We start from the raw sequence: 23067 nt of genomic DNA on the forward strand, positions 1-23067 counted from the left end.
TCTATTTTTAGTGTACGCGCCTCACCCCAGACATCTACCACACACTCAAATGCTGCTAGTTACAGGGAAGTAGGCATGAACGGGGGAAGCCTGCACCTTCAAAAACTCAGTCCTTTATGGCAGTGGAGCAGTCACCTTATCTTTATAGAGAAAAAGCAGCTCATTCTCCAGTGTCACTATACACATTTACAATTATTCATTTCTCCCCACTATGGTCCCTAAAGCTATATTTTCAAAACCAAGTAAAGACAGCTACCATTTATTAGACAGGCACTGCACACCTTTCACAAACATCATCAAATACACTCCTTATATAACTACAGTATGACTGGCTCTTTTGTCCCCATTTTACAGGGAGAGGAACAAAGATCAACCCCATTTGCTTACGGTCAGAAAGCTAGCAGAAGGCAAAGCCAGGGAGAACTGAAATTTGAGCCGAAATCTGCTTCACTCAAAGCACTAAGCCCATAATTGTGACATTAAACTAACTTGTGGTTTTGATCCTCACAGCAACTGTGAGGTAAGCAGATATTATCCTTATTTTACAGATGAGAATATGGATACTCAAAAAGGATAAATAATTTTGCCAAGGTCACATAGTAAAGCAGAACTGAGATGCCTCAGCTCCCAGGCCAACAACTGTATACATCACTTGCAGTCACATCAGAATATATTCTTATTTTCTATTTGCTTGTCTTGGGTAAGCTAAAGTAGCAGTTCTCAGGCTTCAGTGTGTATCCAAACCACCTCGGATCTAACTTCTGGGCCCATTCCAGAACTGGATTGTGGGCTTAGGAATATGCATTTTAATAAGCACCCCAGAATAATTCTTATATGGGTGATAAATAAGCCGCACTTGAGAAACACCACACTAAGGAAAAACTCCGCTAAAGAGTTAAGCTCCTACAAGGATGCCAAATTTAAAGTAGCAATGACCCCTGAAACTGGCGAGTATTAACTTACTATCATCTATGCTCTGGTTTAATTACAACCTGGTGATATTCACTGATTTTGCTCTTGGTGAATCAGAAATTCATTAGCCACAAAAATCAATTAAAATGTATAAATGTATTTTTGATAGAAAATCCTGATGTAGAAAGTATGATGTAGGAATACAATACAAATTTATATTTACATAAATATAAATCTTACAGGTAAATCATAAAGGAAGTCAATTTCAAAGGACTCAGAAATGTGAGACCATAACTGGTAAGATTTTATTGTAAAAGTTCAAAGCTGAAAACAATAAAATTTCACCTTATTGTGAGATGGATTAAATTAAATTTACAAGTGAAGATAATACCAACCTGTCAGGGTTTATTGTTCACCAAGAGGATTAAATGACACAACGTGTATCACACAGTTAGCACAGCACCCGGCACAGATAAACACTCACTGAGTAGTACTCACACATTATCAGAAAGAATACTGGTAAAAATCTTTGGGCCACCACTTTCAAGATGACTGGAATAGCACATTTATCTAGCTAGCCTCCACATTCATTTCTACTTCAGGTAAATCACAAATGATTCTCAGGCTTAGAAGTAATTTGCCCCTAAGTTTCGTTTTGTTCCAATAAAACTGCTACTTACCCAGTCTCAGGCTAGTGAGACTCCGCGTTTGTCTTCTGTATATTCAGAAGACAGTAATGTCAGAGCTGTCCCTCCAAATGCAGGCAGCCCAGAGCAGAGCGCCATGAGCTCAAATCTAAACAAAGATGGCGCCCATCCAGTCACCTTGGCGATACTCAGGGCTGACCGTCATGGGTCACCAAGCTCGTTTTTCAGATTGTAAATGTAATTTAGGTATAAAAGTCTGATTTCTGGAGCCTACTCTTTCCAGATGCTTTACAGAAAGCAAAAATAAGGTTTTATTCTAACATACATTAGTATCTATTTTTGGCAACAAGCTTTTGTTGCTCTTCTCTCCAGTTCTAAAATTCTACCTTTTAACCATATTTTTTAAACCTCAGAAAAAATATAAATTATGGGCTTTGTGTGGGATTCTTCATTTAAGTGCCTCAAGTTCAAGGATTTTTGACATTCTAAAAAGCCCTCACGGGAGTTCAAGCATAAGCTTTTGGAATTAGTTCCATGATTGGAATATCTCCCCTTTTAAACTTATTCAAATATTTCTTGAGGGACTGAGTGCAGGATGCTAAGTAGGGAAGACAGACTTAGCAAGTGCAATGAAGAACTATATGTACACGAGCAGGAAATGGACATGATTTAGTGAGTACACAAAGGAGGGAAGGGACCAGCTTCACCTGGATGTGGTGGGAATGGGTGAGTTGCACACATGTTAAACACACTTTACAGCCTAGAGAAGATAAGGGGAAAGTCCTTGAGAGGTTAGCACCACAGGCACATGAAGCATCCACTTCAGCCATGAAAGTCTCTCTTGCATCTTGGAAGTAACCAAGTATAGAAAATAGACAGGAGAAGCCAAAAGTCAATATTTAGTTAATACATTTCTGTACCCTACACGCCAAAGCAACATTCCATTTAGCTTAATATTATCTTTGGGGCTTCCCTGGTGGCGCAGTGGTTGGGAGTCCGCCTGCCGATGCAGAGGACACCGGTTCATGCCCCGGTCTGGGAAGATCCCACGTGCCGCGGAGCGGCTGGGCCCGTGAGCCATGGTCGCTGAGCCTGTGCGTCCGGAGCCTGTGCTCCGCAGCGGGAGAGGCCACAACAGTGAGAGGCCCGCGTACCGCAAAAAAAAAAAAAAAAAAAATTATCTTTGGCGCCCACAAGCCACAGTACCGCGCTATCGATGATGCTATTTACATTAGGGAGCCATGACTTCCAACGCCCGCCCCGCCCCCACCCCAAGACCTGTCACTCTGATAGTCTCCTGGACCTCAGTAAAAGGCATGGTCGTCAGTCTCTAGCAAACGTCTAGGTGACATCCGTGCTCTTCCACCACTCGTACCCTCACATCTAATCCGCTGGCAAACCCACTGACTTATCCCTTTTGTTGTCACCCCAGCCCAAGCCCCCATCATCCCCCCTTGGAGACAAGGGAGCAGCAGGCTCCCTCACTACCCTCGCCCTACAACTTATCTGCCACCAAACAACCACAAAAGACTCTGAAATAGGGAAATCAGAATCTTTCACTCCCCTGTTTAAAATCATCCAGTTGCTTCCCATGGAGCTAATAAGCGCCAGCTCCCAAGGGGCTGCAAGGCTCCACCAGATTGGGCCAGTTGTGAAGTCCCCACTCCCTCTGCCTCCGTTTCACAGCACTCCACCCCCTCGTCTCTCTGCTCTAGTCTCAGGCTCCTGAAACTCAGGAAAACAGCTTCTTGCTCAGGCCTCTGCACTTGCTGTTGCTCTTCTCCCAGATCCTCGTGTGGCTGTTTCAAGTCTCTGCTCAAAATGTCACACCATCTCTGAGAGGCCTCCCCGACCACCCAATCTAAAGCAACAGCGGGGTTCTTAGTCACCACCTTTGAATAAACCAAACTGAAACTCTACACTGGTAACCAGATTTGAGATTTATGGTTGGAAAATAGAGATTTACCAAAGTTCGATTTTAGTCTCTATACTTGGCCAAAATCTGGCTGCGGCCTTGGTCTTTAGGACTGAAAGTTGAACAATCGCCCACTTCTGCAGCATTTCTGGCATCTCTGACTGTGTATGTGTGACCAACAACTATATGTTAATGTTACCATCATACCTAATCCACATGATGTCAGTAATGCGGACAAGGCATGCGTACAGAAGTACTATTAATATCTGAATAAAGGTAAAAACATTCTAGATGTAACATCTAAGTTTTGTGTTTTATTAAGTTGAAATTCTGTCAATACAATACTTATTTATACATTTATTATTACAAAAATAAAAGCTTCAGTTAACGATGTGATTTTTATGTTCAAAAACAATTAAGAACTTTCAAACAGTTAAATATATTAACTAATATTATGAGTATTAAGAAGGTAGATTCGCTAGATAGCTTTACAAATAACAGTAATTATTCTTTGAGCCAAATGTTTATAAAAATTTTAGTAACACATGGTTAAATAACAGAAATTAAACTATATTTTAATTCTAACTTTTATAGAATTGTTTTATAACATTTATTACGAACAGAATAATCTTTAAGAACTTCACCTAATTTGTAGTCCTGATTTGTAGTCTTTCAAGAAAAAGTCATATTTGGGAATACCTCATATCTTGTGAGGGTGAATTAAAAATAAAATGCCAACCTGTCACCTCAATTTTATGACATGAAAAAACCCCAAAATCACAGTCAACAATATCCATGATAAATCACCTTCAAGCCAAACATAAAGAATACATAGAGGGGCTTCCCAGGTGGCGCAGTGGTTGAGAGTCCGCCTGCCGATGCAGGGGACACGGGTTCGTGCCCCGGTCCGGGAAGATCCCACATGCCGCAGAGCAGCTGGGCCCGTGAGCCATGGCCGCTGAGCCTGCGCGTCCGGAGCCTGTGCTCCGCAACGGGAGAGGCCCGCGTACCACAAAAAACAAAACAAACAAACAAAAAAAACCCAAAGAATATATAGAGTATGAAGAAAACAATGTCAAGAAAAAATGAAATACTCAAACACATTTTGTACTCACTAATAAAATTTCAAAACAGACTTTACAAAACTGTTTTAAGAAGACAATTTCTTGTAGTTGTGTGTATACAGAGGCTAAAAATTTAATCAAAAAGCTTTTCAAAATGATTGGTATAGGGCTTCCCTGGTGGCGCAGTGGTTAAGTGTCCGCCTGCCGTTGCAGGGGACACGGGTTCATGCCCCGGTCCGGGAAGATCCCACATGCCGCAGAGCGGCTGGGCCCGTGAGCCATGGCCGCTGAGTCTGCGTGTCCGGAGCCTGTGCTCCGCAACAGGAGAGGCCACAACAGTGAGAGGCCCGCATACCACAAAAAAAAAAAAAAAAAAAAAAAGATTGGTATAGACTGTCAACAATTTTTAGTAGCTGAAGATGAAGGATCCTTGAGGCTTGCCCAAGCTATGAATCCCAGGTACAGGTTCCTTCCAGAAAACAATTTAGCAGAAACTCGCCCGAATTACATTCTGCTTTGTCTAAAAAGGTTAGTGATGGGACTAAACGCGGCACCTGAAGACAAATGTCCTTCCGGTATCAAACACGTGTTAACCCAGGAGCAATCTAGCGGCTGACACAGCTGACCAATTTGCTAAAATTTCAAATTTTAACAATCTGACTACTAAAACGGAATACAAATGCAATACTGAAAAATGTTTAATAAAATCTGAGATTTGTGGGACTTCCCTGGTGGTGCAGTGGTTAAGAATCCGCCTGCCAATGCAGGGGACACGGGTTCAATCCCTGGTCCAGGACGATCCCACATGCCGTGGAGCAACTAAGCCCGTGCGCCACAGCTACTGAAGCCCGCGCGCCTAGAGCCCATGCTCTGCAACAAGAGAAGCCGCAGCAGTGAGAAGCCTGCACGCCGCAATGAAGAAGCCCCCGCTTGCCGCAACTAGAGAGAGCCTGTGCGCAGCAACAAAGACCTAATGCAGCCAAAAAATAAATAAATAAATGAATAAAAATTAAAAAAAAAATCTGAGATTTGTGATGTGTGATGTTTGCTTGGGTCTCAATGATTTGATCATGACCATCTGACACTGGGTTCAAATTCATATGCAGTAGATTTCCGACAAAGGACAGGGTGAAGTACACATAAAATATTTTAAAGTAAAAAGTTAAACTTAGAAAGCTTCCCCTACTCGTGAGGGAAAAATACTTCCACCTTCTTGTTAGACAGTCTACAATCTGTATTAAGTCCCTGTTTGCGAACAGACACCAATCTTTAAGGCAAAAATCTCCACCTTATTTCACAATTCCTAGGAGGTAAGGTGAGGAAGACAGTGACAGAACACAGCAAATAGCAACCAGTGAGGCATTAAATGAATCCCATTAGCCATCTGTGTATAAAGACAGCAGACCAAACACTTCCCTATCTCCCCTACACCCTTCCTGCAGACACGGAAAGCTGTTGCACTGCACACTCCTGCCAGTAAACTCAAAATTAGAGCTCAGGGATCAGTCAGGTCACTCAGACTACACTAGTATCCACAGAAATGCCAAAGCCTCAATATTTAGGAAGGATATATTCCAGGGCTCTGAGAATCCTCCAATTCCCAGAAACCACGATAGCATGCAACTCATCCCCAAAAAACTAATTAAGACAATTAATAAATAAAGCCACGTTACAATGTAAATGCTAATTCCTTAGCTCAGGGGTCCTCAGCCCAGGACGTACATTAGAATCACCTGGAGAGTCCACACGATCCTGAGCAGGTTAAGGGGTGGGGTCCAGACAGGACGTCTGGCTTGTTTTATAGGCCTGTGTGGATTGTTAAGGCACAGCCAGGGTTGAGAACCTCTGTGCTAGTTAAATGACTTGCTCAGACACACAGGCTTCAATTTTATCTAGGCGTCAGAACCAAATTCTGCTGCTAGATTGAACCGATTTGAGTCGCAGGTACACCAGGTACTAACTATACAACCTTAGGAAAATTACGTAACATTTCAGAGCCCAACTCCTCATCTGTAAAACGGAGATACACACACCAAAAGTGTGGCTGTGAAGAACAAAATAAATAACCACAGAATGCACTTAACACCATGCCTGGCACTGAATAAGCAGTTAAAAAATTACCGGTAATTTGACTAATTACTTCACGACACAGAAGGTCTAGTTCCTGGCAAGTAGCTAAAACCATCAACGTTAATCCTGAACGCAAAGAAATATCTTTGCCCCAGTACAACCACAGACAGGATAAATGATTCTCTTCCACCTTCCCCCAACCACTGGATTGAGTTTGCACCTTACCTGTTCTGGGGACAATTGGTACTTCAGTTTCCAGTGCTGTCAACCTGGTGTCTTTCATGGTCACTGAAGAGAAGAAACACGCATCCGTCAATATCAATCTCACAATGAAGTGAGATCCCAGAAGCAATCAGAGGAAGTTCAGGATTCACTGGCTTCCACCTCTTTCCTACTGCACATCCCTGACAGGTGGCCATCTGGTTTCCGCTGGAATGAACACTTATAATCACTGGGTGCACATGCCTCTCCCCGTCTACATTTCTGAACAGTTGGTTGCTGGAAAATTCTTTATATTGTGCTGAACTTGTAAACTCTGCCTTTTGTTAACTGTCTTTATTAGAGCTATAAACGAATGGGCAGGAAATGCATGGGCAGGATGGGCTCCAGAATTAGAGCTCCGAGTTGAAATCCAAGCTCTGCCACTGAGTAGCTGTGTAACTTTGGGTGATTTATCTTATGTCTCTAATGTCCAACCTTAAATTACGTCACTGTACAGTGAGAAGAACGGTGGCGTCTACCTCCTCAGGCTGCCTCACTAATCCAGGAGAGGAACGCCCATAGCCCTCGGCACGGTACGTGGCACAGAGAAACCACCCGAGGAGTCCGAGAGGAAGAGCAGCGCCAGGCACGAAGCACTTGGTGGGTCCGCATCACTTCAAACCCACCACGCCCCCTCCCTCCCCACGGCCCTGCCCCACTAGCCGCACAGTCTCTCAGCCAAGCCACACACGTCCCCACTTCAGGACCAGGTACATGTTGTCCCTGTGCCCAAGAGACTCTACCTCTGCCCCCTCCCAAGGTCAGTCTTCACCCTGAAAAACCTCAGCTTAAACATGCGCTTCATCAGAGAAGCTTTCACTTCCCTCCACTCAGGACCAGACCAGGTCAGGCCCCATCACATACTCTCAGCAGTCTGTATTTCTTGGTGTCACGGACCACAACCGACTAAGCAAGTGTAATTAGTCACTGAGTATGTCCCCCTCACCAGAACAGCAGTTCCAGCCCGGGAGAGACAGGGGCCTCTCCAGTACTGTGCCTCTTGCAGCTGCCACAGTGCCTGGGACTTGTTCACTGAACGATTAGGAGTTAAAATATTTCTTAAATAAATGTACAAAGTTGAATTCTGCCTTTGAAACCACACAACCTTAATCTAATCCTTCTACATGACAAGCATAAAATATTTGAGAACAGCTATCATTTCTATTTTCTTTCCCTTTTTGCCCTGCTTTCTACCTAAATTACCTCATATTAAATATCCTTGTTAAATATGAGTATATGTAAATACATTCCAGTTTGCTTTTAAAATGTGGGCCCTTCAAACTACGTTTAGGTACAGCCTGATCACTAGATTGTAAGCTCCATGGGGACAGGGACCCAGGGCCTATTGCAGCATCTGGCACACAAGGGGCAAATATACCCCGTTCAAGTCAACAAAGATTTCATCAGCTTCTTTGGTAGCCATTCCGGGGTTGAATACAGATATGAAAAGCTGAACCTCATACACTATATATGCCTAATTACACTGAACACGGAAGAGGTAGGAAACGAGACGTTCCACATACAGTCCTGGTCAAAGTTGAACTAGTGTGTTGAGCAGCTCTCTAACAATTAAAACCTCTTGCTCCAGATGACGCGGTAATTATACTTCCCTGTAGAACACATTCTAGGCACTAACGCCGTTAACTGTGGTCCTCAGTGGCATACTGCAAGTGTGTGCAGAGCTGGAAGGCGGGCTGGCTTTCCAAAAAGGCCAACGAAACCATTCACACAGGGGGTGCTTGCCCAGCCACAGTCACTCAACCACAAGAGCTAGAATTAAAACACTGGAGCCTCTAGTCTTTAGAATCTTAACTTCAGCTGTTACTCCACTGAGTCATGTAGACTTCCTCTTGCAATTAATCCCAGTTGGATCTTTTACCTGAAAAGGAATATCTAAGGCAAGGGTAAAATTAGGATGTATACAAGATGAGATCTTATAGCTGCCTAGCCAGGATCACTGTCCTATATAAAGGAACTGGCATAGGAAATCAGAATGGTTTTTGTCCAATGCTCGACATTAAGACTTCTTACCTTCTTTATTGCTATGCTAAAAAATGGTAATGGTGATAAATGTTGGCCAGTCAGGGGCTACCTGGCATTATTTATATTTTAAGTGTTTACTTATTCATTTATATTTAAATCCTGCCCTATGGAGGTACTACTAGGTAAAATCATGCAACCTGTGAACTTCCTGATCAGAAGTGAGGAACGGAGAAGACCCTCTTCAAAAATGTGTACCCTTGAGGGGTACAGATGGAAACACCTGTCAGAGCATAACAGGGCCAATCCATGTTCTTATCTTCGAAAGCCAAATTAAAAAAGAAACATGCCCTCAGATCCGGACTCCTCCTCTTGGACCCAAAAGTTGTATTCTCATCAGAAACTGTAATTGCACTTCTACAAGTCTTTTTGAATAGAAATAAAGGGTAGGTCTGGGGAAGATGACAGCTCTGTGCTTTAGTGTTTTGAGATTAAGCAGAAGGAACATAGGTCAACTTGTTTTCACATTTCACCTTCATTTCATTCTGTAGGTGTTTACAGAGCGATGGTGTGTATATGTGGGGTACACACAAACTCCAGCTCAACAGCCATGTAGAGATGTCATTAGCAGGACTTGTACACATTTTTTCACACATCTCTGCCCTAGGCAAGATGCATTACGAGGCATGAGAGACCTGAGAGCTGTAATATACCTTTATGAAATACTATTGGCAGGTACCTAAATGCCTTCACGAAGTATTTTATCTGAAAATATCAGCTGAATATTCAGACTTTTGGAAAATCAGTGTTGTGTGTGGCCTTCTATCCCCTAGGACTCCTCAGAACCCCAAATCACATAAAATATGTAACTGCATATCACATCGCCTAGATAATTTTGTGCAACTTTTCTATGATGTAAAAACACAACTACAGGTATAAACGAAAGCAGATGTCTCTTCACTGTAACTTGTTTTCTGTACTGAGGTTTTTATCTAAAAAAGTTCAAAGACAATTCAGATACAGGTTCAGGCATAGATAGACTATTTCATTATCAAGTACAGTGTAAGTAGAACAGAAACATTACACAGATAATACAGATAATAATAATATGTCAGTAACACACTACTGGGCTTCCCTCGTGGCACAGTGGTTAAGAATCCGCCTTCCAACGCAGGGGACATGGGTCCGAGTCCTGGTCTGGGAAGATCCCACATGCCGTGGAGCAACTAAGCCCGTGTGCCACAACTGCTGAGCCGACGTGCCACAACTACTGAAGCCCACACGCCTAGAGCCCGTGCTCTGCAACAAGAGAAGCCACCACAATGAGAAGCCCATGCACCACAACGAAGAGTAGCCCCCGCTCGCAGCAACTAGAGAAAGCCCACGCACAGCAACGAAGACCTAACACAGCCAAAAATAAATAAACAAATAAATTTATTAAAATTAATAATACACTACTACACAATTATGTTTGGCTCAGCAACGCTCAGGTGATTTCTTAGAGTAATATTCTATGAAGTGAATAAAGTTGCCTTCAGCACAAATGCATCCAAAAAAGGTAAGCTACAAGCTCCAATTCACTCTTCCTACCAATGCACAGAAGGAAAGAAAGGGGTAGGAAATACCACTCAGTGTGTGAAAGTAAAACAGCTGGTAGCAAAACCTGCCAAAATGTGTAGTCACGTGTGATTTACATGGTCTCAGCAGTTGTGGTCTCTCTCAAGGTTGTATAAACAGGGGCAGGGGAGCTCCAGATTCTCCACTCAGAACTTTTGCCATGAGGGACCTGGAAGGACAATTCGCTGAAGCGTATACCTACCCTATTTCAGAGGTAAATCCTCTAGTAACTTGCCTGCAGGGACAGAGCTTGATTTTGGTAAGGTGTAGCTCTTCTATAAATAATGTTTCTTATGTTTTAACTTTCTATTAGCATGAACAAAATTATTTACCAAGAAAATAAACCAAGTATCATGTATGTTTCAAAAACAGAGCTTCCCTTAAAAGAAATCTGACAGGGGCTTCCCTGGTGGCGCAGTGGTTGAGAGTCCGCCTGCTGATGCAGGGGACGCGGGTTCGTGCCCCGGTCCGGGAGGATCCCACGTGCCGCGGAGCAGCTGGGCCCGTGAGCCATGGCCGCTGAGCCTGCGCGTCCAGAGCCTGTGCTCCGCAACGGGAGAGGCCACAACAGTGAGAGGCCCACGTACCGAAAAAAAAAGAAATCTGAGGAAAACTGTTAAGATTTCTTTAGGTTTCAAGTTCACAAGACTAAAACAGAAATATCCTAGGGAATAAAGGCACAGGGTTTGATAGTCTAGGACTAACACATGTGGTTCTCAAATGTGGTCCTCACACCAGCAACATCAGCATCACCTGGGGATTTGCTAGAAATGCAAATTCTTGGGCCTTGAGCCTTGGTGGTCAGAGACCTCTGAATCTGGGAGTGGGTCTTCCTGGCGATTCTGATGCCCACAAGAGGTTGAGAACCACTAGTCTAGGAAGAAGGATGAAGGCAAGAAATATTAAAAATATATATTTTATATATATTTTATATACACTTTTGAGGTTCTAAAGGAAAAAAACAGTGCATAAACCCTGGGGAAAAAAGCCCAATGGAATTCTGCCAGGTGCTAAAGGTACACACAGACCGAATGCCAAGCTTGACAAGCATTTAGCAAGTTACACACCTGAGTTCTCCACTTATAATTTTTTTTTAATGTGGCACCTAAGGTTGATCTCCCAGTGAAGCGTAAAGAACCTTTCAATATAAAAGTTTAAGAAAATGATTTATAATACAAACAGTACATAGTCCATCTTTAAAAGACGTGGGCCTTTCCTATCTACTGTTTTGTTTGTTGTTTGTTTCTTTTTTAAAGCCCAAGTCCATTTTTAAGAGCAGTAGTCTATCTAGAATGATCAGCTGGGCTTTAGGCTGGGTCTGTGAAGTTCCTGAAGCCATATCCAGAATTTCATATCTGTATGAATTTTGTTCTTGGTGCTGATGGGACAGAAAACGATATTTGGTCCACAGCTTCCCACAAATCCTCAGAGGGTAACGGAGGCCCCCCCAAAACTTAAGAACCATTGACCTTTGAGTTAGTTTATGAGATCAGCAGTTCAGACAATTTATCACAGTGCAAGATTAAATGTGTGTGTTCTGGAGTCAACCAACAGGGCTCAAATCCCAGCTCAGCCACCAAATAAGTGACCTTAAGTCTCAGCGTGCTCATCTCTCTCTCCCTCCCCTTAAGGCTGTGGGAAGAGCTAACAGGATCACGCATGTAAAAAACATAGCACATTGTTTGGCACTGTGCCAATAAATATAAACTTTATTATAACAATATTACTACTAAACAAAATGGGTACATAAGCCTTAGAAGTCTACATTTAATAACTTATACTTGAAACACTGATACAGTCATCCTGTAGCTTAAAATGGATACACTTCATGTTTGTTGCTGTACTCGTGTGCTCTGTGGAACTACTCAGAGCAGCACAGGTCTTAACAACTGCAGACATTACGGCCACCACATCTGTTTTTTCTTACCATGGCCCATTGTGTCCTCTATCACCGACCAAAGGGTAAAGTTGTCCCTTGTTACTCAAACACTTCTTGGCTTCTATTGCCATTATCTTTACTCTAGAAAGTGACCTGTGAATTCTAGGCCAGTAACTACCATGTCTTGCTCTGTATCAAAGCTAGGTTTTTAGGGCACTTTACTCATTAGATGACAATCTGAATCCACTCAACCTTAAAAAGTGTTCTATAACCTTTTGCTACTTCCCTGTATAGAACAAAAGTTAGAACTGCACAAGAGAATGGACAAGAAGAAATTAGCAAGGTCCTGGGATTACATATGTTTCATATATACATATTTTTTTAAATTCTCCCCCTCCCAAAAATAGACACTAGACATTAAATTACTAATGTCTAGGAACTACACGCTTAATAAGTAAATCAGAAAAAGAATAATCTAAAATTGCTGATGGTAATTTCAAACCAATTTAATTGGTCTAAAACCTTTTTCAGTCCAATAGAAAAAACCAGTATTTCATGCAAACTAAACACTGAGGGGGGAAAATTCAGTTTTTGAGTATATGCTAATTATAAATATATATGTATTTTTAAAGCAAAAAGCTCGAGATTTAAATGCTATCGAGTATACTTTTCTTTCGTGCTTGCAGCTACTTAAATGACAAACAAAACTAATACAAATAAAACTAATCTCTCGAAGAGAGATTTATAATATGAGGAACTTTTAAGGAATACCTTCTTAAAAATGTGATATAAAGGAAAGGATAGAAACAGGTCGCGCTAAAGGTCATCCATTTGCTCAGTTATTATAAAGCCATTAACACTTTGGTTCAATCAATGTAGAATCTTTAACTGAAGCCCCGGAAGGACTAGAAATCTCAGAAATTCAGACTTTGAAAAACTCACTCACAACCCAAGTCTCTTATTTCGCAAATGAATAAACTGAAGCTCGGAGAACCTAGTGGCTTGTTAGAAGTCGAGAGCTATCTGACTTTTAGAAAAGCTTGAAATGGTTGACGTATTGCTGTATTTGGCTCATCTGCAGCCAAGAATATCCAGTTAATTCCAGAAAAAGTTAACTTTAGTCTACCATGGCCCTAAACCCGGAAAAGAACCATACCTGTACCTTAACAAACTCTGAAAGAAGACAGACCTGTACGATCAAGTCAGCTGTAATTCAGAGTCCCAAACTTACCCACCACTATATACACCAGAGGTTAGAAGCTATTTTAAGAAATGCCTCTGCAATAAATTATAAATTAAAAGAAAAATAGCCAAAGTGGCTACTTTAGCCACTGGTCCGCAACCCCTGGTGCACATCAGAATCACCTATGACTTCTTCCAAAATACACTTAAAGACCAAACATGCAAATCTACCTACTAGGGGGCCAGATACCTGTGCATGAAGGTTCTGATGGACGTTACTGTTAGAGATCTCTCGTTTCCGGTAATTTCATTACTCTATAAACATCCCATAGACAGGCATGTATTTGATTTGTCCTAGTAAGACTGTTCAGTTTCACCTCACAAATGAAAACAGGTATGCACAGAAGGCATTTTATTACACCCGGACAGCAGCAGCATGGGACATCTTTGCTCTCAAGAAACCAGTGAGGAAGAGTACAACTGAGTCACAGGATTTGAGACACTCCAATTTCATGAAAACAAGTAAGAATGCATGTAGTTGCCTAGGAATCTGTCTAGCTAGGCAATTAGGAACATCCCAAAGTCTTTATGACACCAGGAAATGCGTGAAGCAAAGAAAGCTTACATCGTTCGCCCTTCTATGCACTTGACATAAGAGCGTCTGGGTAAGATATATAGTTTGGTAAGAGGATTGACACCCTCTATAAATACCCCTTACGTTTACACCAGGTGGTTAGAGGGCGAACCTGTGACTCCCCAGAGAAATAGCAAAGAATCTGTCAGTGTTTCTGAGGCACCTCATTGGCCCGATGCGTGACTGTTAAAGGTGCATTTCCCCACTCGACCCTACATCAGTTTTCACACGTGCATGTTCCAGGTTTACTCAGGAATGGGCACCTTAAGAATCACAGGTGGTTGCTCTGTAAATCAAGGGCTCCCACAAGGGTTGGTTTTATGACGCTTCTCGAAATTTACAGCTCCACTTTGCCGGCACGTGTGAATTCAGACGACTCCAAGTTGATCCCCAAATTATAAACCGATGGACCTCAGAAGAGTATTATTCTATTTTAGTACTTTTACAGCTTATGCTATGTAAAATGAAGGGCTATTTCCATGCTTTCTATAAAAAAAACCCCGCAAGGATTTTAGCACGACTTCTTTCTGCAGTAAACGCGTGAGTTTTATGAAAACATCAAATACTTTCCGGCGTAATTTAGACTAACATGTTTACAGGCACAACCCTGCCACCCCCAACAAAAGCTAAGGTATATAAGCAAGGGTGTCCCTCCTCAAAATTAAAGACACACACACACACACACACAGGCACTTATGCACAGACCTCGGCCAACTGATTAATTCTAATCACCTCCTTAGAATGACGGGCCAGCTTTGATCAAATAAGAGATAAATGAGAGAGTCATGGGTGTACAAATAGAGACAGGAGCACAGTCTGGGAGGCAGTCAGACCCCAGTTCCAGTCCTGGCTCACATAATCCTAGAGGGGTGACCTTGGGCAACGGACCCTCATCTCTCGGGGCCTCAGTTTCTTCATCTGAGAAATGGAGGCGTTAAGAGTGGCTGCCTTTCCCCTTTGTCTCGAGAGCTACAGGAGAGGATGAGTGCAAAGCACTTGCACAGCGAGTGCCCCATAAACAAGCGGCTGTTGTTGAGAGGACCGCGCCCCCTCCAAAGCCTCCCCCCACACCCCCAAATCCAAAGCACACGAAGCAAAACTCTTGCAAAGGAAACACAAAGAAACAGCTTTCATTCTCAAAGGGCTCTCTGACTGCGGGCTCTTCACCCTCCAGTTCCTCAAATGAATGAATGAGCGTCTAGGAGTGGCTCTGCAAATAGCTGTCTCTTAAGAATCACCTCTGCTGACTCGAAAGCAACTGTCTTTCACCGTCGATTAAATACCCACGAGCACACCCGGAGCGACGCGCTCGGTCATGCAAATTTCAGCGGAGACACCGAGTCCAGGCGGGTCCTCGATGCCCACAGGCAGCCTCCATTCATCCCCCGCCCCCCCAACCCCTGACCCCTCTCAACAAGCCCGGGGGCCAGCCCCACCGCCCGCAACCGCCCTCCAGCCGAGGGTCTCTCCCCCGCTCTCCGCACCCCGCGGGAACCTGTCACCCCACCCAGCGAGGGGCTGGCGACCAGGCCCACCTCACCCCTGCCCTCGGCTCCGCGGTGCGGGGGTGCAGCCGTCCCCTCCGTCGCCGAAGAGGGGCGACGTGCCGGCCAGGGCCGCCTCTCCTCCCCAGAAACCCGCCAGCCTGGCCGGGCCCCGCCGGAGATAGAGCGTAATAAGAGGGAGGGGAAAGCTCTCCGAACCCCCCTTCCCGGAGTCCCTTCTCCGGCAAGAGAGCCCCTTGCCCCAGCCCCACAGGGCTTCCCAGACTGAGGCCATGGTGCCAGGACTGCCCTGAGAAGCCCCCATGAAAGGGAGGGGGCGACACCCTCATCCTCACACACCGTCTCCTCCTCCTCAGCTGTTTACCTCACAGCTCCTCCAGCCTACAGGGCGCCGCCATCTTGGACGTACAGCACCTCCCCCCGTCGTGAAATGTCCGCGGCCGCTGCAGCCTCCGCCACGAAAAAGAGTCCCAGCAGGGTCTCGCCCCCCACCCCGTCGAACCCGACGACAGATGACCGCGGTCGGCAGCACCTTTGGAAGGAAGGGGAAGTTCTGCTCATTACTGATGATGCTAACCAGTCGAGAAAGAACCAAGGAGAGTTTGTAAGGTAGGGGGGCGGGGACGGGCGGAAGGATTCCGAAAGGGAGCCGCTGAGCGGTCTTGTGACTGCGAAGGAGGCAAAAAGAAGGGCCGGCGCGGCGGGCGGAGCTACGCGAGAGAGCGAGGGGCGGGGCGGCGGGCCGGGCCGGGCCGGGCAAGAGGCGTAAACAAGTTGGCCCGGCTGGGTGTGGTTGGAGTGCCACACGCCTTCCGGAGGTTCCTTCTCCGCTCGCAGACCCGGGTGCCCCTTCCAGGGTCTCCGTGTGCCCGGCCGCAGAGCTGCGTTCATGTTTCCCGAAGAGCCCGTAGGGCCCCTGTGGGCGAAGGGTCTGCTGTGGAGCCTTGGAGGAGTGGCAGCTCATCTGCGGAAAGAGAAAAGCTGCACCAGGGCAGCCTTCTTTCCTTCGCGGAGTATTTACAGAAGCCCACTTCTGGGCCTACGGAGACCCACGGTGGCTTCTACCCTCAGATTGCTGGCGTTTCAGACCTGGTCGCGACGTCTATGGAAAACCACCCTGATCAGAGCAGGCAGCTTTAAAAGCAGAACCCCTCAGTTCAGTTCCTGCTCCGCTGCTTCCTAGCAGTGTAAACCTGGGCAAGTCTTGAAGGCCCTTGAGCCTCAGTTTCTTCCTCTGTGAAATGGGCATAAGAACAGGAGTGAAGTGAGGATTCAGGGAGAAAAAGTATGGAGAGTGTTTAGCACGGCGACCCGCGCCGAGTGAATGCTTGAAGGATGATGGCCCTTATCAGAGGCAGGGGATAGCAGACGCTGTGACTGGTGCAAAGCAGCCTGAGAGAGGCCGCAGTTGAGCTGTGGTGTCTGAAAGGCTTTCTGAAAGAGTGAGCATCCCGCCGGGTTTTAAAAGAAAGGTAGGTTTCATGAAATAGGAATGGGAGAGGCGTTTGGGAAGAAAAGAACTAAAGTTTGGAAAGAAAAGAACTAAAAGAAGCAAGGGCCTGCCGGGCCGGGAGAGTTATGGAAATAACACGTTTGGTCATGGGAACTAGTTGGGTCACGAGGCAAGGCGGCATATGGCTTAAGGGGCCTGCTGTGTGAGTCGCTAGCACGTTGGGTGCTGTCAGAATTCCAAGAGGCCCAGGGGGGTCGGCTACTGTTAGTCCGTGGGTTGCCTTTGTGAGAATTAAAAAAAAAAAGGCACTCCTTCTGGGCCCATAGCCCACGTGAGCAGAGCCCGGGCTGTATTTTGGCCTCTACCCACCTACCCGCACCCACACTCCTCCTGGGGACCCTTGAGCCGTGCACATCCTGTATAATCATTCTGGCTTCTGGGGGAGGTGAGCATTGACCTGGAAATTCCACCAGCCTAACACACCATGGAGGCAGCTGGGGGAAGCCAAGAGGTCGTGATTCAAACAGACGAGCGTGAAGGCAGGTTTCTGCCATCGTGCGGACTGGGTGAGCCTTAGTTTCCTCATCTGCAGCATAGGGGTAATAATAATGCCTACCTAATGGGGTGGATTCAATGAGACGTTAAGATGTAACCAGCATAGAACCTATGTCAATAAATGTTAGTTTTGTTAATTTGTTAACTGCACTCACAGTCAGCATGCAGCCACTGCCTGGAGTCAGGCCACCCAGTGCTGACTTCCGTGTAGTTACCCAACATAGTCGGCTCGGGGCCCAGAGATGGAAAGTTTGGGGGAGAAGGGGTGGGGTGGTCTGGGTTCAGGAACAGATTACTGCCTTTGCGTTAGCACCATGGCAGGAACTCAGGGACATTCTGAGACCACCAGTGAGTGGGAGAGTTAGGTTAAGGGATGGAGTCGGGGGATGGGCACTGCTCCAGAGCTCCAGCCCAGGAGCCCCCCTTCCCCACCCACAATCTTCCTGGGCTCCGTGATCTCATCCTGCTGGAATGCTCTCCTCCATGGAAGGGAGCAATGATACAGGAGCCTCATCAGCTCCTGGACCTCAAGGGGGCCATAACCACGCTGTTACTGTTTATACAGTGTCTGGAAGAAGAATGGTAATTCTCTCAATATGGACCACCAGGGGCTGTGAGAAGAAGCTGGGAAGAAAGGCAGAGGCAGCCCTGCCACTGTCTCCGTCCACTCCGCAGGGGCTGCCTTGCTATTTTCTGCTTTTCTGGAGTTGATTTTTGTCATTGGCTAAATAGACGTTAATCAGACCACTACCTTCCACGTACCACCCTGGAGCCTCCCCATGGCAGGGGCTTCCTGACCGGGCTTTCTCCAACCATCATGTCCAGCCTGTATGAGTGTGACAGAAGACAGAAGGGGTGAGCCCTTGGAGGCAGGTGGCACCCACTTGATGTGTGTGAGGCATTCATCTGTGCAGCAGCTCCCCCTCCCCTTCCTGGGGACAACCACAGCATCACCCTCAGGCCACAGGCACCTGGACCAGGTCTAGCCAATCCAAGGTCCTGGGCATCCAGCCAAAGGGCTTGGTACAGTTGGACATGTGACCCAAGTTGGGCCAATCAGGGTGCTTCCCTGAGTCTTTATACATGGATGCTGAAAGAGATGTTGTCTTTCCTCTGGGGTCACTAAACTGGGATGAGAAAGCTGTGACCCTCCCCCTCTCCCTCACCTACACCAAACGCTGTGAGGAGTCCAGCCAAAAGATGGAAAAGACACAGAGAAACAGAGACAAAGAGAGACGGAGATGGAAAGAGAAATGTAGGTTGCTACCCCCTCAAACTCCGGAGTCCCTGATGCCAGCTTCACCCTGGTCCTCCGAGTTCCATGAGGCAAAAACTATTTCTGCTGATGTTAGTTTCAGTTGGGTTTCTGTCCCTCACAAACAAAAGACCTTCCAGATGCAATGAGATTTGAAGGCCTTTGGAAGGACACCACTAGTCAAAAATATGTCCTTTTCTATGTCATAAGTTCATCCATTTGAGTAGTTCTCTTGCTTCAGCTTTCTGTGTGGCAGCCCCTTGCTTTCAGGGGTCACACATTTACTGGAGGGTGGACTCCAAGCTCCTGGCAGTAGCCCCTGAGACTCTCAGCAGCCCTGGCCTCTCCAGTCCTGTCATTGTCCTCTTGCTGTCTAGCACTGTGTCCGAATGGACACATATGTATATAAATATATGCATATATTTTTAACTTAGTTGAATGGATTATGTCATAAATGGCGATCTGCTTCTTACTTTTTTCCCCACTCAACTTTATGTCTTGAAGCTTCATGTTCCTTGCCCTGTATATGTGCAGCCAATAGCTTCTAACTGCTGACGATGATTCAATGATGTGGATCTGCCCTGATCTGCTCTCCACTCTCCCAGGGAGCAACACCCATAGTGCCACCAGAAACAACACTGTGATAAACTTCACTACTTGTTCCCGTACGCGTCCAGCTGAGAATTTCTTTGGGATACGTAACTAGGACTAAAACTGGTGGATCATAGACTATGCATGGACTTACTCTGTTGTTTTTAGAGAAAAAAAAATTAGCTTTACAGGGGTATAATTGATACACAAAAGATTAATGTTATATCTTGATGACTTTGGACATGGCATGCACCTGTGGTACCATCACCACAGCCCAGGTACTAAACATATCCATCACCTCCAAAATTTTTACACAGACTTACTTTTAAGAAACACCACCCAACTGTTCTCCAGGACAGCTGCCCCAGGCTACAGTCTCACTAGAAGTCTACAAAAATGCCCACATCCCTGCCAACACTCTTAATTGTAAATTATAATAGGGCTATAGTGACCCATTCTTGTTTTAACTTACCTCTCTCTTAATGAGATGGAGCATTTTTTAATATTCTTGTCAGTCTTGTGGGTTTCATCCTCCATAAATGGTCAGTTCTTATCTTTTGACCATTTTTCTCTCAGGAGTTACTATCTTTTCCTTGTTGCTTTGCAGGATTGCAACACACGGAAATGTGTCCTTCGCTGACTATAGATATTTCAAGTGTCTTCCCCCACCTGTTATCTTCCTATTAACTATATTGTACTTTGCTGGAAAAGAGACATTAATTTTGATGTAATCAACTCCTCCTTTTTTGACTTATAGTTTGGGTTTCTGTGGTTTTGTTCAAGAATGCCTTTTCCAGCCCTTACTCATAAAGGACAGTTGGCATGGCGGCCACAGGTGTGCAGTGCGCGAACCAGCATCTGGGGAGGACAGAGGGAGTAAGGCTGAGTTGGGATCCTGGTTCTACAACTTGGCAGTGTGCCCTGGGTGAGTAACCAAACTTCAGTTTCTATACCTGGATGTGGGGATGCCACCAATAACCTTAAATACCCAACTCAGAGCGTCACTAGGACGGTCCAGTGAGAGACTCATGTAAATGCCTATCAGAGCGCATGCCAAAGTGTGGGCACCTATGAGTATCGTCATTACTGTTCCCTGATGCGTGAGTGTTCTCAGGCTGCTGTGACAAAGTACACAGACTGCGTGGCTTTAAACCACAGAAGTGCGTTCTCTCTAAGTTCTGGACGCCAAAAGTCTGCAATCAAAGGGTCAGCCGGGCTGGTCCCTTCTGGGGTCTGTGATGGGGAATGTCCCGTGCCCTCTCCTACCTTCTGGGGGTTGCCAGCCGTCTTTGATGTTCTTGGCTTGCAACTGCGTCCCTCTACTCTCTGCTTCACTCTGTGCGTGGCCGTCTCTCTCCCTGTGTGTTTTCACATGGCCTAAATTTGGTCACTGGGTTAAAGAGGTGACAGCAGAGAGGCGACACACTTCTCTGTATGTGTCACTGCGTGTCCTCTCTTTTTATAAGAACACCAGTCATGGGGAATTCCCTGGTGGCTCAGTGGTTAGGACTTGGCGGTTTCACTGTCGCGGCCCCAGGGTCAGTCCCTGGTCAGGGAACTAAGATCCCACAAGCCACGTGACACAGCAAAGAAAGAAACAAAGAAAGAAAGAACACCAGTCATTGGGTTTAGGGCCCACATCAATTCAGTATGACTTCATCTGAACTGAATTACATCTGCAAAGACCCTATTTCCAAATAAGGTCACATTCTGAGGTTCTCGGTGGATGTGAATTGGGGGTGGGGAGAGAACACTTGTCAATCCCCTACACCTGCTTTTAAGGTGCATGGAGTCCAGCAGATGAGATGGAAGGGGGACCCACCGCAGTGTGACTCAGAGTCAGGTCCAGCCCAGAACCACTTTGCAAAGTGGCTGCACTTGGAACGATGAGGGCAACTTATTGGTGGGGATGATGTTTGAACTTTGCTTCCAGTTTAATCAGAAGTCTGATAAATGGTGTTGAGGCAGGTGGGCTTTTCAGGAGGAAGACCCAGCTTGAATAAAGGCATGGACGTAAGACCACGTAAGGCTCATTGGCTGATAAATTGTCAGATTTAAGATATACATGAAACAGGAGATAAGAAAGGCAAGGCATGGAGGGTCCCGAGCTGAAAAAAATAACGAAGACTGATGGATATAGATACGCTACCAAATGTAAAATAGACAGCTAGTGGGAAGCAGCCGCATAGCACAGGGAGATCAGCTCGGTGCTCTGTGACCACCTAGAGGGGTGGGATAGGGAGGGTGGGAGGGAGGCGTGAGAGGGAGGAGATATGAGGATATATGTATACATATAGCTGATTCACTTTGTTATACAGCAGAAACTAACACACCATTGTAAAGCAATTATACTCCAATAAAAATGTGAAATAAAAAAGGAAATAAGCCTGAACTGTATCTGGAGGCAAGGAGGATCCTCTGAAGGTTTGAGAGTTGAGGAGAGAAGAGGCGGAAGTTGTCTGTTGAATATTGACAAAGGCTCAATCTTGACTTTCATGCTTACCAATGTAACTTTGAAATCCTGGGCTATCTGTCTCCTTGGCAGGCCACTTCCTCACCCAAATCCCCAAGCACATCTCTGTACACCCCTTGCAGTATGATGTGTAGGACCACAGTACGCAGTGTTCTCCATGTTTAAGAGTTTCCTGGGGCTTCCCTGGTGGCGCAGTGGTTGACAGTCCGTCTGCCGATGCAGGGAACGTGAGTTCGTGCCCTGGTCCGGGAAGATCCCACGTGCCGCGGAGCGGCTGGGCCCGTGAGCCATGGCCACTGAGCCTGCGTGTCCGGAGCCTGTGCTCCGCAACAGGAGAGGCCACAACAGTGAGAGGCCCGCGTACCGCAAAAAAAAAAAAAAAGAGAGAAAAAAGAGTTTCCTGGCCATCATGAGACCGTCCCCTTCCCCAAAGCAGAAGCATTCACAACCAGGGGTTTTATTTTAGCTGGGCCCCCCTTGAAGAATATGCAGGGACTATTTGGAAAAGATAAATCTGGATCCCTACTTCACACCCTGTAATCAGGAAAAAACTCCAAAGGGATCAGAGCTCTTAGGTGTCAAAAGTGGAACCATAAAAGTGCTAGAAGAAAACAACACAGGTGAATTTTCTGTAATCAAGAGTGAAAGGGTGGGATAGGGAGGGTGGGAGGGAGGGAGACGCAAGAGGGAAGAGATATGGGGATAGATGTATATGTATAACTGACTCACTTTGTTATAAAGCAGAAACTAACACACCATTGTAAAGCAATTATACTCCGATAGAAACGTTAAAAAAAAAAAAAAGAGTGAAGGAAACCTTTCCAAAAATGGCTGAAAAGTCAGAAGCAAAAGAAGAAATGGCTGATGAATCAGACGACCTCCAAAACAAAGTAAAAAACAAAACAAAACAAAACTCCTTTTGTAAGGCAAGAAGAAAACAAGCAAAGACAAAACAAATAAGCTGAGACAAAATATTTGCAACTTATTTCACAAATAAGCCTCCTAATGTAGAGAGAATTCCTTAACGTCTTTTTTTAAACTCACTTATTTCCTAGAAAAAGAGGGCAAAAGACA

At 45.4% G+C, this 23067-nt stretch overlaps 1 protein-coding gene and 1 long non-coding RNA gene across 6 annotated transcripts in view; one reads left to right on the forward strand and one right to left on the reverse strand.

Moving 5' to 3' along the window:
- TSC1 (TSC complex subunit 1) overlaps nt 1-16101 on the reverse strand; it is a 48894-nt gene extending 32793 nt beyond the window's left edge. For 3 of the 4 annotated variants that reach the window (XM_033426876.2, XM_033426877.2, XM_033426874.2), the window contains exons 1-2: nt 16031-16101; nt 6834-6896 (exon numbers count right to left, since the gene is read on the reverse strand). Coding sequence is in view for 1 of the 4 variants with exons in the window: in XM_049710855.1 (XP_049566812.1) it covers nt 6834-6891 (58 nt within the window). In the remaining 3 variants the exon portion in view is untranslated. Of the gene's footprint in view, nt 1-6833; nt 6897-16030 lie in introns of those variants that run through there. The other variant, XM_049710855.1, reaches the window with a different exon arrangement.
- Nucleotides 16102-16394: 293 nt separating this feature from the next.
- Nucleotides 16395-21171, forward strand: LOC117201043 (uncharacterized). Of its 2 annotated transcripts, none has more exons than XR_004482929.2 (2): nt 16395-18929; nt 20304-21171. It is a non-coding gene; the product is annotated as an uncharacterized LOC117201043 (long non-coding RNA). The 2 variants fall into 2 exon arrangements; XR_004482928.2 differs by having other exon boundaries at nt 16395-17138.
- Nucleotides 21172-23067: the final 1896 nt, after the last annotated feature.

The sequence above is a fragment of the Orcinus orca genome, chromosome 6 (genome assembly GCF_937001465.1).
Source record: "Orcinus orca chromosome 6, mOrcOrc1.1, whole genome shotgun sequence".
Lineage (NCBI taxonomy): Eukaryota > Metazoa > Chordata > Mammalia > Artiodactyla > Delphinidae > Orcinus > Orcinus orca.